The following is a 16,030-nucleotide window of genomic DNA, read 5'->3' as shown; positions in this document are numbered from 1 at the left end:
GGGTTGGGGTTCTTTGGAGTTGGGTGGGAGAAAATGCAATGTATTTAATAGAAAAGAGGTCTTGGTTTCAAAGGAACACTATTTGAACATTTAGAGATCATTCATTCACCACATACTTGAAATGCCATACTCTAATGTCTACTTTAATTTCAGCAGGCTTTATTTTTAATTATTTCTGTTGTTGAACTTTGTTCTCATCTATGAATAATATTAATTCACACTTCTATGAATAATATTAATTCACAGTTACGCTCTCCTCTGTAATTCTGACTTGTAAATCTTTCTCCACACTATTAAGCATGCTTCTCCTGTGCAACTTTATCTTAAGCAGAAGATGGACAAAAATTAATTCCTTCTGTTTTACACATCCCTAATAACATTTCCAATGGTGATCAGTATTTAGATCAGTACTTGCTCTTTCTTGATTTCTCATACACGGCTTCTGTTAAGAAAAAAAGGAGGGTAATTGTCATAGGCGATTCCCTTCTGAGGGAAACAGAGGGCCCAATGTGCCAACCAGACCCATCCCACAGGGAAGTCTGCTGCCTCCCTGGGGCCGGGGTTAGAGACGTTACTAGGAAACTCCCTGCTCTGGTACAGTCCTCTGATTATTACCTGCTATTGGCTATGCAGGTTGGCTATGATGAGGTTGCCAAGAGAAGTCCAAAAGCGATCAAAAGGGACTTCAGGGCACTGGGGCGACTGGTTGAGGGATCAGGAGCACAGGTAGTGTTTTCCTCAATCCCATCAGTGGCAGAGAAGAATACCGAAAGGAACAGAGAAACTCACCTGCTCAACACGTGCCTCAGAGGCTGGTGCCATTGGTGGAATTTTAGTTTTTTTGATCATGGGGATGTTTACATGGCACCGGGCCTGCTGGTGACGGACAGAGTTCAGCTATCTCAAAGGGGGAAAAGGATTCTCACCCATGAGTTGGTGGGGCTCATCGAGAAGGCTTTAAACTAGGTTTGAAGGGGGAAGGGGATGTAAGCAGGCTTACTAGAGAGGAGCCTAAGGGTGGCATGCTGATGTTGGGAGTCAGAGCGATAGCCCAGATCAAGTGCATCTACACCAATGCATGCAGCATGGGCAACAAACAGGAGGAGCTGGAAGCCATTGTGCAGCAGGATAGCTATGACTTAGTCACCATCACAGAAATGTGGTGGGATGACTCTCATGACTGGAGTGCTGCAATGGATGGCTGTAAGTTCTTCAGAAGGGATAGGCAACGAAGGAGAGGTGGTGAGGTGGCTCTGTATGTTAGGGAGTGTTTCAACTGTGTAGAACTCAGCAATTATGATGATAAAGTCGAGTGCTTATGGGTAAGGATGAGGGGGAAAGCCAACAAGGCAGATATCCTGCTGGGTGTCTGTTATAGACCACCCAACCAGGATGAAGAGGCAGATGAAGCATTCTATAAACAGCTGGCAGGAGTCTTACAATTGCTAGCCCTTGTTCTCGTGGGGGACTTCAACTTACTGGACGTCTGCTGGAAATACAACACAGCAGAGAGGAAACAGTCTAGGAGGTTCCTGGAGTGTGTGGAAGATAACTTCCTGACACAGCTGGTGAGTGAGCCTACCAGGGGAGGTGCCTCACTTGACCTGCTGTTTACAAACAGAGAAGGACTGGTGGGAGATGTGGTGGCTGGAGGCCGTCTTGGGCTTAGTGACCATGATATGATAGAGTTCTCAATTCAGGGCGAAGTAAGGAGGGGGATGAGCAAAACCACTACCATGGACTTCCAGAGGGCAGACTTTGGCCTGTTCAGGACACTGGTTGAGAGAGTCCCTTGGGAGACAGTCCTGAAGGACAAAGGGGTCCAGGAAGGTTGGGCATTCTTTAAGAAGGAAGTCCTAAAGGCACAGGAGCAGGCTGTCCCCATGTGCCGTAAGACGAAACAGTGGGGAAGACGACCGGCCTGGCTGAACAGGGAGCTTTTGCTGTAACTCAGGAAAAAAAGGAGAGTTTACCACTTTTGGAAGAAGGGGCAGGCAACTCAAGAAGAGTACAGGGATCTCGTCAAGTCATGCAGAGAGAAGATTAGAAAGGCAAAAGCCCAGCTAGAACTCAATGTGGCCACTGCTGTAAGAGATAATAAAAAAATGTTTTTACAAATACATTAACAACAGAAAGAGAGCCAAGGAGAATCTCCCTCCTTTATTGGAGGGGGCGGGGGGGGGAACATTGCCACCAAGGATGAGGAAAAGGCTGAGATACTTAATGCCTTCTTTGCCTCAGTCTTTAATAGTCAGACCAGTTATACCCAGGGTAGTCAGCCCCCTGAGCTGGAGATGGAGAGCAGATGGAGAGGATGGAGAGCAGAATAAAGCCCCCATAATCCAGGAGGAAGCAGTTAAGGACCTGCTACACCACCTGGACACCCACAAGTCTATGGGGCCAGATGGGATCCACCCAAGAGTACTGAGGGAGCTGGCGGAGGAGCTTGCCAAGCCACTGCCCATCATTTATCAGCAGTCCTGGTTAACAGGGGAGATCGCAGCTGACTGGAGGCTTGCCCATGTGATGCCCATCTACAGGAAGGGCCGGAAGAAGGATCCGGGGAACTACAGGCCTGTCAGCCTGACCTTGGTACTGGGGAAAATTATGGAGCGGTTCATCCTGAGTGTGCTCAACGGGCATGTGCAGGCCAACCAGAGAATCAGGCCCAGACAGCATGGGTTCATGAAAGGCAGGTCCTGCTTGACCAACCTGATCTCCTTCTACGACCAGGTGACCTGCCGAGTGGATGAGGGAAAGGCTGTAGATGTTATCTACCTGGACTTCAGTAAAGCCTTTGACACTGTCTTCCACAACATTCTCGTAGAGAAGCTGGTGGCTCATGGCTTAGGCGGGTGTACTCTTCGCTGGGTAAAGAACTGGCTGGATGGCCGGGCCCAGAGAGTTGTGGTGAATGGAGTTAAATCCAGTTGGCGGCCGGTCACAAGCGGTGTTCCCCAGGGCTCAGTACTGGGGCCAGTCTTGTTTAATATCTTTATCAATGATCTGGATGAAGGGATCGAGTGCACCCTCAGTAAGTTTGCAGATGACACCAAACTGGGCGGGAGTGTTGATCTGCTTGAGGGTAGGAAGGCTCTACAGAGGGATCTGGACAGGCTGGATCGATGGGCCGAGGTCAATGGTATGGGATTTAACGAGGCCAAGTGCAAGGTCCTGCACTTGGATCACAACAACCCCATGCAACACTACAGACCTGGGGAAGAGTGTCTGGAAAGCTGCCTGGCAGAGAAGGACCTGGGGGTGCTGGCTGACAGCCGCCTGAATATGAGCCAGCAGTGTGCCCAGGTGGCCAAGAAAGCTGACAGCATGCTGGCTTGTATCAGGAATAGCGTGGCCAGCAGGACTAGGGAAGTGATCGTGCCCCCGCACTCAGCACTGGTGAGGCCGCACCTCGAATACTGTGTTCAGTTTTGGGCCCTTCAGTACAAGACAGACATTGAGGTGCTGGAGTGTGTCCAGAGAAGGGCAATGAAGCTGGTGAAGGGCCTAGAGCACAAGTCTTCTGAGGAGCAGCTGAGGGAACTGGGGTTGTTTAGCCTGGAGAAAGGAGGCTCAGGGGAGACCTTATTGCTCTCTACAACTCCCTGAAAGGACGTTGTAGCGAGGTGGGTGTTGGTCTCTTCTCCCAGGTAACAAGTGATAGGACAAGAGGAAATGGCCTCAAGTTGCATCAGGGGAGGTTTAGATTGGATATTAGGAAATTTTACTTCACTGAAAGGGTTATCAAGCATTGGAACAGGCTGCCCAGAGAGGTGGTGGAGTCACCATCCCTGGAGGAGTTAAAAAAACCTGTGTAGATGTGGCGCTTCAGGACATGGTTTAGGAGGCATGGAAGTGTTGGAGTGACGATTGGACTAGATGATCCTAGAGGTCTTTTCCAACCTTAATGATTCTATGATTATGGTCCTGTACCATCACAATTATACTCTCAGATGCCGTGATACACAATACAAATTACCTTATGCATAGGCTGCTGACCAATGCTTCCTCCCTTCCTTACTTAGTTCACAAACTAAAGACAACCAGAGGAGTGAAAACTCACAGCACAGGAAAGCCTTGTCTGACTGGAAAACACCAGGTGATACATTCATAAGTACTAAATAGCAAAAATTTTTACAAAGGAAACGCTTGCAGACACTTGTGCTTCAAGGTACCATTATAGGAGATCATAATTTATGTCACATGCTCTTCTTCATAATATAACTTTTATTAACGTTTTTTTGTCCTTTAATGTTATTATTTGTTATTTTGTCCTTTGTTATTTTGTCCTAATGTTATTTTGTCCTCTATTTTCTTACCTGGCAAAAAATTGTTGATATTAGATGACTTATCTAGTAAGACAGTTTTATTTTAGTATTACATACGGTTATTAATAACAAGTTCTTACCTTTATTATTGTAGACATCCAGGTAATTAGGTGCTGAAAAAATTGTTATTAATGACGGGAACCCTGTAGTTTGACTTTTCCTGTACATTCTATAACTGCAAAACCAAACAGATTATTTTACATCTTACAGCAATAAGCAATTAGTTTTTATTTTACACTGTGAATAATTTCTTGAAGGATACAAAGTACTTACCCTGCATCTTGTGCTTCATGTGCTCTAATGATTGACAATAAATTATTGTTTTGCAAAAATTCACAAACTGCTGGATAGCTGTGAAAGGAAAACAACTATGAGTAAAAGAAATTATCTTAAAATATGCAGCAAGAGTCAGCATTAAAACATCAAACAGATCATAGCATACTCTCACCTATAAAAGTATGAGCATCCTCTGACTGTATTGTGACTGAAATGCTCTTGTGAATTTTCATTTCCAAAATCTTCTGAAGGATCTGACCACAATAAGTCACACATTGGTCCAAATGCTGGAGGCTCTTTGAATCTATCTAACTGTTTGAGAAAAGGCAACAGCACAAAGACTCTTTGAATATTAAAACAGTAAGTTTTACACATTTGTTAAAGTACATATCCATCAATACCAAGCGTTTTTAGAATAAATCCCAACCATATCAAAGAGAAGTAGTTTCTGTATATTTTTTCCTCTCCTCCTCATGAAATAAGGCAGAGGCATGCCAAAAGAACCAAACCTGTTAAGAGCAATAAGATTTATTAGTTGTAAAAAGAAGGGAGATAAATTCCAGACTGATGGATATGTGTAATACAAGGTCAAGTTACAGACAAGGAACAAAATGGTCCTTTTTCATGCACATGCCATATCTACCAATCTGGAGACACTACCAGGAATTAGCAAAGAGAAACAGTACAGAAAACAGGAATGATAAAAGAAAAGCATGAATAATTAGCACTGACTAGAAGAGACTAGATATATTATAAAAAAAAAAAAACAAAAACCCCGATCAAAAAAAACCCTGAAATACCCGTCTCCATAATGGATTGTTTAACAATGTAATGATGAAGTGACTAGCTTAGCCATCTTAGACTTCTTTCATACAGGCTTTATTTCTCAGCTATAGCCCTGGTGTAATGGGCCATAAGCATTTTGTGAGATGTCTTTGGTTTTTTTTTTGTTTTCTCTAGCTGCTTCTTTACAGATTTCCACTTGGAAACACCTGCTTTAGCAGCCTGCAACTTTCCTAGTAACCACAGTGAAAAGGGGCAGAGGTGAGGACAGCACATTTGTTAACGTAAAAGGAAAATACCCTGCTTAAGTAAGTAACAGTCAATCAATCTCTGATGTCCCAGAAATGAAATTAGATATCCCAGAGATTCAATGTAAAGTTTATTTGATCTTTATGTAGCTGGAGTTTGTTCACAAGATGATTTTATCCAAGAAATGTAGGAACAGTTCTTTGATGGACAGTGCATTTATCTCACTTTACCTCCCATACCAAAGAAGATGACTTTGATGGTACTAGAGAACACTTAACTCTTCATGACAGGTTCGAAGGGAGGTTTGGTGAGCACCTGGTGAATTTGAGTCTAACGGTCCATAGGAATCCATTCAAATATGGAACCAGCAGTAGTGCCAAGCTCTCTCATGCCCTGGAAAATCAGAGCTCCCGAGGCTGCCACCTGTAACATAAGTGGAGAGGTCCAGATCTTTACAAATTCCTGCCAGATAATGGCAAGGCAGGTATTAACTGAAGTTGTTGTTGGAATTTATTCAATATTAAAAATCCAGTGGTTTAACAGTTCCCACACTGGATGATAAACCCGGTATGGAATATTTCTTCCAGATTGAAGAAGTCAGTCCATCAACTTCTGCAAGTACCTGAATTTCTGTAGATTAAACCATCAAGTTTCTAAACCTCCAGCAATAAATTTGGGTCCAGAAGCTAACAGATGCGTTCACACAAGGAAGATTCAACTGTTTGCCGATTGATGTTTCCTGCAATACAGAAGGCTGAAAGTCTAGAAAGCATTTCTAAGAAATTTTCTTAAGTTATTCTTCAAGGATTTTCCTTATGACTTTGGCCAAATGGATAGAGACATTATAAATAAAAAGTTCTGGTTGCTGCAAGCAACGCACCTCTCTTCCAAACTACTTTCTCATAGCATTGGAACAATAATATAGCCATTTCTTGAAGTAAGGAGGTCAGTTTGTAAAAAATATACATACTTACATACACACCAAATCAGTGTCTCCTTCACTATACAGTCTACCAACTGGCATGGTTCTCAAGCCATCTCAAAATTTAAGGAAATGTCACTGCAAGCTACTCAACCCAGATTGCATACATCAAATCAGAACAATCAACAAGGGTTTCTCTACATCAGGACAGCAAGAAAGTTAACAAAGGATATGAGTCAATTCAAAACACTTGTTACCGATTAACTATTTCTGAATATGTTGTGACTATGGCAAAACAGAATCTCAATGCAAATTAGCTTAACATATTTCTAAATATGATTAAGGTAACTGAGAAAGACAATTTCATTCAAGAATAAGAATCACTACACCTGGTGTTAAAACAGAAATAGGTAATATATTTTTCAATACGTACCATAAGATATTTAAATCTAAATTAATTTCTAGGTATTATGCAGTCAGGGCTACTAAATTGAAGTGCATCATACCTCCAACATGGATATTCAAATTCAGGAGTAGCAAAACTTTGGAGATAGATTAAGGTACAACAAATTAAAACTACTTTACTTTTGAGGCAAAAGACCTTCACAGAAGTTTCACATACTTGAAGATACAGACACCAGTTTTAATTAATCTGTCCTAATTTTCCTGAGCACTATTACACAGTAAAGCCCTAAAAACAATGTGAAGGCCAGTGAAGAGTGGCAGTCATATATTACTAAAGAAAAGGAAATTTTGGCAGACCACAGAAAGGAAGCAAGGTATTATAAAGATAAGATTCCCAGTAGTGCCCCCATATATTTCAAGGCACTTTGCTGATCAAGCCTTAGTATCACCAAGAACTAAACAAAAGAATGACCATCTGTTGTAAATGAGGAAGAAAATTCTCTTGTCTCTCTTCTTTAAATTAAGAGTCCCCATAACCTTACATGAACACTTCCCTTCCTGGAATTTTGTTTCAGCAGAAGGCTTGGCAGTGTAAATTAAATCAACTAAACAGCATCTCTAAGCTGATGGACACGTGTCTGAAAGAGATACTCTTTACCAACACAATCAGAACATCGGTGTAAACAAAGTTCAGAGAATAAAAATCAGATTACTGCAAGTTTCACAAACTTCCGTTTTCCTAGAAATAAGAAGCACTTGCAGCAACCTTTCTGGTTAGGCTTTACCATCATAGCTACTATGATAGCTGTCCTCTACTGGAAATAAATCTATGCCAGCAAAAATAATCATTTAATTTGTGTAGTTTAATCACCTTCCTGAACGTCAGTAATACTGACAAAAGACCATCCAGAAGAAATGGCATCTGCCCAGAAGTTTTCTTTTCTTAGGTGATTCCTATACTGTTTATAGAGCTGTGATTTCCCTTCTTATGCTAGATGATTATGCCTACAGGTTTGCAGAGAAGACCTCTCCTTAGTAAGAACTTCTGCTAATAAACCAGAAGGCTTGTAATATTATACAATTGTCTCAACTGTTTACAGCAGTCATTTCACACACCACATTTGTACCACAAGTAAACGATATTTTCCTGGATATAAAAAGAGCATTTCACATCACCCGTTTAATTTAAATACATTTACAGTATCAGTGCATGCCAAGCTCTAATGCAGCTATTGAAGCTGCTGCCAACCCATGAATAGTGCCTTTTCCAAGTTACCAGATCATTCTTTAAAAAACAAAAAAGGCCCAAAGAACAGTTCTAATAACACTGCCTTACATTTATAAACATGGTTTTCATCAGAAGCAATATACAATGCAGATTTTCATATATATATATATAAACATACAACCTTATATTTCATCCTAATGTAGCCTTGATCATTATAGAAGCACATATGAAAGTACAGGCAAAGATGACAGAATTACCTTTTAATTAAATTTACTTGACACTTTGAAACCTGATTAGCTGCAAGACTGAGACTGAAAGAAAAATGAAGCACAATCCTATTATGACAGTGGCTTTCCAAAGTGTTTTTCCAGACTACGTTTCCTTTACACTACTTTCCAAAAAGCTTTGACCATGTTTCTTTCCAACTGTAACATGAGAAGTGTTAAGGCCTTGTCAGAATAGCACCATATACTCGCTTTGCTTTCTTACTTCTCTTTCTCTGCAAAATGCATATAGATTTCTGTACATGTTACTATTTGCTCCGAAAATGCAATGTGCCTCAGTACATTTTCCCACTTAACACCACTGAGCTTGTAAATATGCTTCCTCTCTGTTTCTACTATTTTCTTCTCCTCTCACATCATTCTGCTTGGCAGTGTAATATCTGTAACTGGAATAAGCTGACATTCCAGCCTCTGAAATGGTCCAGTCAGTACCAAAAAAATCTGGTGAATTCAGGAATGAGATTCAACCTATAAATCTGAGGAGAGGGAGAGGTAAAAAAGAAAAATGGAGGTAAAAAAGAAAAAGTAAAGGAGAAAATGCTAAGAAAATGAGAAATACAATAAATGAAGATAAAAGACAAAATGGGCCATCAATATTTATATAGTATAAAACCAAATTAGGAACATACTTTTTCCTTCTCTCTGATATTTAGATCTTTTTTGAAATAGGCCCCCACATACCTTCTTCCATATGTGAATAAACAACTTTTTTCTTCCATCCTTACCTATAATCCCAAAGCTTTCTTAGAACCACCTATTTATATTTTAAGCTGAAATCAACTACACTTTAGCTGTTACTAATCATAACAGGAATGGCTTTGATTTCCAAACGCAGCAGTCAGGATGTCAGCTAAGTTAACTAAAATAAGTCAAAAAGCAGTATGCAAAAAGGAAAGCAACTGAGTTTGAAAACTTCTATCTGATAAAATCTTTACCTGGCATCAGCAGTCCACGCAAGTTGAAACCAAGTTATTAGAAACAGATACCTCATGTTATCACAATCTTCTTCCCTTTAAATTGCACAACGCTATTTAGTGTTTCTATTGTATAATTTTTAAAACGTGTTTTCATTCTTCTTACCAATATACTCAGCACATTTACCACAGTGAGAAGCGCTCCACAGCTGTTACTTAAATGCCTACCAAATTTGCCATTTTAAATAGCAATCTGTATTTCTATTAAATGCTGCAATTTCACTCTTTCAAAACCAAAATCCACGTGATCAAAAGAGTAAAAAAAAGTTTTCAAAGAACTGTAAGAATAACTGAAATATGATGTTTGATATACCAAACAATTTTAAGAGTACAATTAACTTATATGAGTTTTGTCCTGAAAGCCATGAGAACACTAGCTGTTATCTAGAAAGAAATACAAAGCACTATTTCGACTGGATATGAAGCTCTTTACATGTACTACCTGTCTCAGGAAACTATGTGGAGTTTCTGGGGGGGTTTTTTGTATGTTTTGTAACAGTCCCAGCTGTCCCAATGAGATCTACTAATGGAAAACTCACTAGATAATCCAAGAGTTTTTAATTATGAAACTGCTTTACACTTCCGAAAGAGACAAGAACAGAAAACAATATACTGACAATTTCACAAACATGACTTTGTATAGCATCATATAAATATCTGTATTTCCACTTATTTTCAAATACACAAAATACTCACTCTCCTAATGTCATCTAGAGTATTAATTTCTGGTGAAAGTCCACCATGAACACAAAGAAACTGTTGATTTAAAAGAGCAGCAAGAGGGAGACAATCAAAAGCTTCCATACAAGCATCGTAGACTCTTTCTGAGTACTTTATTTTACCTGCAGGAAAGAAAATATAAAACATTAAAAATCCATATTAGATGGAAGAAGTAATTTAGTGGATCATCATTATAAGAGCAAATCTCAAAGTGAATGCTTAAAAAAAAAGCCAAAGCAATGAGTATTTTTGGGTTTAAATGAGCATTTCCAAACACCACAACAGCAAGCACATTTCTAAGACATATTCTCTTCCAGAACTATAAACTTCCTTCATTTCCTCTTCTGCTATCTCAAGCGTGGAGAAACTATTTTTGTTTTTTAAAAAATCACAAAATTATTTTGCGTTATAGAATTATACAGCATACTTCAGTGTAAGATACTACTGAGAAGTTTGTGATTTCTCATTTACAGTGAAAAGCTAAGAACTGCTTATAGATTACATCACTTTTACCTACATTAAAGAGGGTTTTACCAGGGCAAATGATCCATTTATCACTGGATCAATACTTACACAAACCTCTAAATGGAGGAGCAGCTTACATCACCAAAAGAATTATCTTACTAGTATAGCTGAAATCAATTCCTCAAATGGAAAAATTACTCAGCAGTAGGGCTTTCTTGCTAGCTTCACAATGCTGCTCAGCACGTTACTTTGCACTCCCGATTATAGCCAAGACAGCAAAATAACCTTCCTCTCTCCAGGATTTTAAAATCAGGATTGCTACACCAAAATTTACTCCATAACGTATCTTTACAGACAGCAGTCTGCTACATAGCTTGCACTCCAACGCCACACTTAACTGCAAGCAATTCTACAGAAGTCAATGGGGCCTCCAAACGTTTGCAGGACCTTAATTAAACTAACAGACAAACATGTCTCAAGCAAAATGACAGATCATAGATCAGCAGGTTGGAAGTAAGCTAATTTTACATTCTTAGACAGTACTTACATTCTTGCTTAAAGGTAAAATACTCTGTTAGGTGTCTGCATTCATGGTTGCCTCTCAAAAGAAATAATGTGCTTGGGTAGAGAATTTTCAGGACCCATAAGTACAGCACACACTGTTGAAAAACAAAGATATCCAGTAAAATAGACTAGTTTATAAGAACTTTAAAAATTATTAGTGAGAAATATTGAGTAAGAATGTTAACAGCTTCAAAAGCAAGTACAGCTTAATATACCATTTTAAAATACAGCACTACTTCCCCGAGTCCAGTTCTGGACATGAGTTATGCAAATTGCTTATTACTTTTCTTAACAACAGCTGCACAGAATGCTGAAAAAATATTTATATTTACTGGACACTCATAATAAAATAAACTCAGCAGAATTATACTGCAGAACACTTTCATCCAGACAAATAATGTACGTGTTTGTGCCTAAAATCTGATTTTATAGTACGATTCTAAACACGGGCATAAGAAGGAAAGCAGACATTTATAAATAGAGATGGAAGAACAAAACCCACAAAACTATTTACATGGAACTCAGCTGTATCATTTAGAGACCATTTTTAAACTAAGAATGGACAAAGTAAACCTTTTTTCCCCCCCAAAACTGGGAAAGCTGGTTGTTTATTCAGTGTTCAAGCAGCAAATTCAAAGAATTACAGTAAGTTGCCATACATCATTATTATTGCAACACCAGCAGCAAACAGAGTTGAGGACAGAGCTACAAAACATGCACAATTTTTTCAGTTTAGAGTCTGTTACCACCCAGCAGTCTTGAATGCCCAAAATGTATTTCTTAAATTTCAAATCTGATTCTTGAATTTTTAACTGAGCACAGAAATCTCAAACCCCAGAAGTTTTGGACTACTTTGAAGTCACCTGCAAGTTGTTGTTATTGTTCTTAACCAATACGAGTACCTTGAAGCCATCATTTTTCAAAGTTATTTTGCATAGAATATTAAGTACACAAAGGAAGAAAGAAAACAAAACACTTTAAAAAGCACAGTAAACACAGAGAAATACATCGAAGACTTCTACTGTGAAGTTGAGCTAAACTAATTCCTGAATTTTTGTTCTTAGTAAAAATATGCAAAATAGTAATTTTTCTAATGATACCACTTGCTTTCCAATGTTTCTATAACTCTGAAATATCCTGATATATTGCAAAGTCCCCAGACTCTTTAAAACTGTTTCCCAGCAAAGAGCATAATCAGTTTCTTACAAAGCAACTGCTTACCATCAAATGAATACATGACTTAATTTGGCAAATTCTACAACTGTGAACTGTTTTACTTAAGTCAGTTTGTATGAAAAATTTATAAAAGCTGGCAACCTTGAAAACATTTAATAGAAAAGTGGCAAAATAGTGCCTTCCTTTCAGAGAATGGATACTACATTTGATTACATTGATGAGATTTACATGTTCTCAAGCAAGTTACCTATTAAGTACAAAAAGAAATTTTTTTTTTTTTACCTTGCCTGTACTGGCATATTTATTTTTTATTATTAAATACAGACAGACTAACGTCAGAGTTCTCCATGTCCTGTTACTTCCAGTACAGAAAAGAAGAATTTGCACACACTACTGTGAAGGACTCCATCTTGATCCCAGCAGTTTGTTATATACAATCATGCTAGCATGCAATTATCTTTCCTATTAGAAGCAATGACATTTTTTATTTGGAAATGGGTTACTACTAAAATATCAATGCAATTAAAGATGTTTCACAACAGACTGATTAAGAATTTATTAGTGAAAAATCAAATTTCACTGTTCGTACATTTTTAGAAAATTTCACCTTCACTTTTCTGTGATAAGTAAAATATTTTACCAAAAGTATATAACATTTCCAATCACTAAGAAAGATTTTAAAGTAACTATATACAAAAATTCCTGGAGGTCAACTTAAATTTCCTAAATGTTAATTAAGGCAAAAACTTAAGTAGGAGGTTTTTTTTAAGGTTAAAGTGGAGAATGAATGGCTGATTTTCATGTACTACTTTCTTCTTTCTCAACAGGACCACAAAGCATAGCCCCACCTTCATGCACTTGCAACAATTCAACTTCATTCAGATAATCTGCCATGTACTTCACTGATGTTCCAACAGCCACTCAGAGCAGAAGAGAGCAGATTATCTCAATGAAGAAAGACAAGCTTTTTAAGAACCCTGGACTGGTTTTCAAGACTATATTTAGCATATGTTTACATATTCTTCAAGTATATTTAGCATGCCAAATATTATATTAAAAAGTATATTTAAATATGAGGAAAAAAAATTGAGTGTGTTGTTATTAATATATTCAAGAACATCCATTGTTCAAAAGTTTTTTGTAAGCATAATAGTTGAAAAGCTTTCATACCATGTTTTGATATATTAACATATATTGTTGCTATGTAAACGTCCTTTTCAAGGACAATTACATCATTTGTTATCATCAAGAACAGGCCAAGAAGATCAAATTAATAAATAGGGAATGTCTGTTGAAATTTTTCCTTATAAATGACTTTGAGGCAATCGCTCTTGCTGCATCTCCTGTTTGTCCACCATCCCTAACAACCCCAAAAGGCATTGTGCATGCACTTCACAGTATATACCCACACATGTTATTAGAACAGCATAATTTTAATACAGAAATGAAGTATCATACACCATGACTTGTAAAATACTATTTCAAACGGTATACCACTCTGTTAGATTTGGTATCTATGAAAAGATCCCAAGCTGGCTGCAGAAGAATAGTTAACTTAAAAATCATAGCTCTGAAACTAATTGATATGAATAAGTGAATATTTCTGGAATGTAGCATACATAATAAACATGCTGAATATTTTAAAATTATTTGAATTCAAAATACCTGAAAAATTAATGGCAGAAACACAGGTCATCCTTAGAGAATATCTGTAATCGCCCTCAGAATTTTAGTAAAGAAAAATGTTAATAATTATTAAAAACCATTTGATTACATAAGTAAAATTAATCTACTTCATACAGATAAACAGCTATAATAAATTAAAAGACCTTGCAGTCATGATTCACCAAAACATACAAACACACCTTCCTGCACATTACCAGAGAAGCAGGATTATGTATAATAATGCTATAGAATTCAACTTTTTAAAACTAAAGAAAGAGGAGGAAAAATGAGTAAGTCTGGTGATTTCAACAGGACAGTCCAAACGGCTCGTCAATATCCTCCTGTAAACAGGCCTTTGTCATAGGAGAAAGCACAGCAAGGAAGACCACATTCACATGTTAAAGCAGACCTCAAATTTCATTTGAAAACCTCTGTGAAAGTGTGCTTATAGAAAAATTTAGGACAAAACAGATTAATATATTCAGTTACCTCTATACTAAAATAACCTCTGTCTACATAGTCACCGAGGAAGAGGTATCTTGTGTTAGCAGGTGATCCTCCCACTTCAAACAGCTTCATTAGATCAAAGAACTGGCCATGAATATCACCACACACTGCAAGCAAAAATTTTGTTCAAATTAATTTTAAAAAATCTAACAGAAAAGTTACTAAGTTATAGTTAAGTAAACAGCCACAAAGTACTTCTAATTAAGAGGAAAGGCAGGTATAAAGCAGGAATAACAGAAATTTTTGAAGCTTCCCCCTTTACTTTTTCATTAAGATGCTGTCCTCACTACCTGTGACAATGCTGATGATAGCCATATTTGAGTCTAGCAGATTGTGGAATATTTTTCAAACACAGTTAATGCACTGAGCATTGAGGCCTTCAAAGTTGTCAGCAGCTCTTTACTGTCCTCCCCAACCACTTAGGTATCTTGGCAAATTCTCCTTGGTATGCGTATTTGAAAATGCCTGTTGCTTTGCAACAATTTGCTGTGTCCATGTGGGACTGAAAAAAGCAGGGAGTATGCTTTTGTTTCTGAGTCAGACTAACATACCTTTTCATCATATCTTCTCTTTGCTCAGTTACTTTTCTCCTTTCAAATAACCATGTTCACTATTTCAACAGTGGATTTTTCTTGTGCTTTTAGAATACAATACAGGACAAAACCAGTGGTCAGCAACCTAAGGCAGAAGTGCCAAAGATAGCAGATGGGAAGACTCTGAAGAGCATACAGCAAAGCCAGGTCATCTCGCAATTTAAAAAAAAAAAAAAAAAAAAAAGCATGGAAGAGACAACTGCTCCTAACTCCTCATTCCCACAGGAGTTCCCAGCTCAATGAAGTCAGGAGCTGCCTTCTCGCTTCTGCATGAGGTATTGCTGATAACAATTAACAGGAATTTGAGAGACTACGCCTTCCGTTGATGCAAAATGTCACTGATCAACTGACAAATAGCATCTTCCGACTTCTCAGAGTTTATCAGTAAATTTTTTTTTGGAAAAAAAGTTGTTCTAATTTTGAAAAGTAATATTGGATATGGCACATCACACTTTAAAGCTTGTTATTCCCCTGGAGCAGACCATTTGTCATCATGACCTACAAAATATTAGACTCAATAGAATGTGTCCTCTTTTATGTCACATTTCTTAAGATTTCTACTGAAACACAGCAAGAACTTTCCTTCTTTTTCAGCTGCCTATATACCAGTAGCTCTGGGTAACTACCTGAACAAACGGAAATAAAAAAATTCTAAACATATGGACAACACTGTAAGTTTTGAGCTTTATCTGAAGCTTCAAAGGACTCTGAGTTCAGACGGTCAGTTAGTGGTTTCCACCATTTCAGTCATTCATTTTTTAAAAAAATGCCAGTAATAATGATATACTGTTTAAATGTTTTCATCTACCTGATACTAACAAATTAAAGCAAGCTGATGCCCTAAAAGCTCTTCAGACACTAATTTTATATAGGTCCTTTTGGAAGAAAACA

General features: G+C 38.0%; 1 protein-coding gene across 7 annotated transcripts in view; it reads right to left on the bottom strand.

Moving 5' to 3' along the window:
* The window catches only part of PPP3CB (protein phosphatase 3 catalytic subunit beta), a 57,584-nt gene that overhangs the window by 25,221 nt on the left and 16,333 nt on the right, over positions 1–16,030 (bottom strand). For all 7 annotated transcript variants that reach the window (XR_012044004.1, XM_072871600.1, XM_072871595.1 and 4 more), the window contains exons 3-8: positions 14,529–14,653; positions 11,182–11,293; positions 10,146–10,291; positions 4,777–4,916; positions 4,602–4,679; positions 4,409–4,503 (exon numbers count right to left, since the gene is read on the bottom strand). Coding sequence is in view for 6 of the 7 variants with exons in the window: in XM_072871600.1 (XP_072727701.1) it covers positions 4,409–4,503; positions 4,602–4,679; positions 4,777–4,916; positions 10,146–10,291; positions 11,182–11,293; positions 14,529–14,653 (696 nt within the window). In the remaining variant the exon portion in view is untranslated. The remainder of the gene's footprint in view (positions 1–4,408; positions 4,504–4,601; positions 4,680–4,776; positions 4,917–10,145; positions 10,292–11,181; positions 11,294–14,528; positions 14,654–16,030) is intronic.

Source organism: Ciconia boyciana, chromosome 8, assembly GCF_034638445.1.
Source record: "Ciconia boyciana chromosome 8, ASM3463844v1, whole genome shotgun sequence".
Classification (NCBI taxonomy): Eukaryota; Metazoa; Chordata; class Aves; order Ciconiiformes; family Ciconiidae; genus Ciconia; species Ciconia boyciana.
This window is presented reverse-complemented; position numbering and strand designations above follow the sequence as displayed.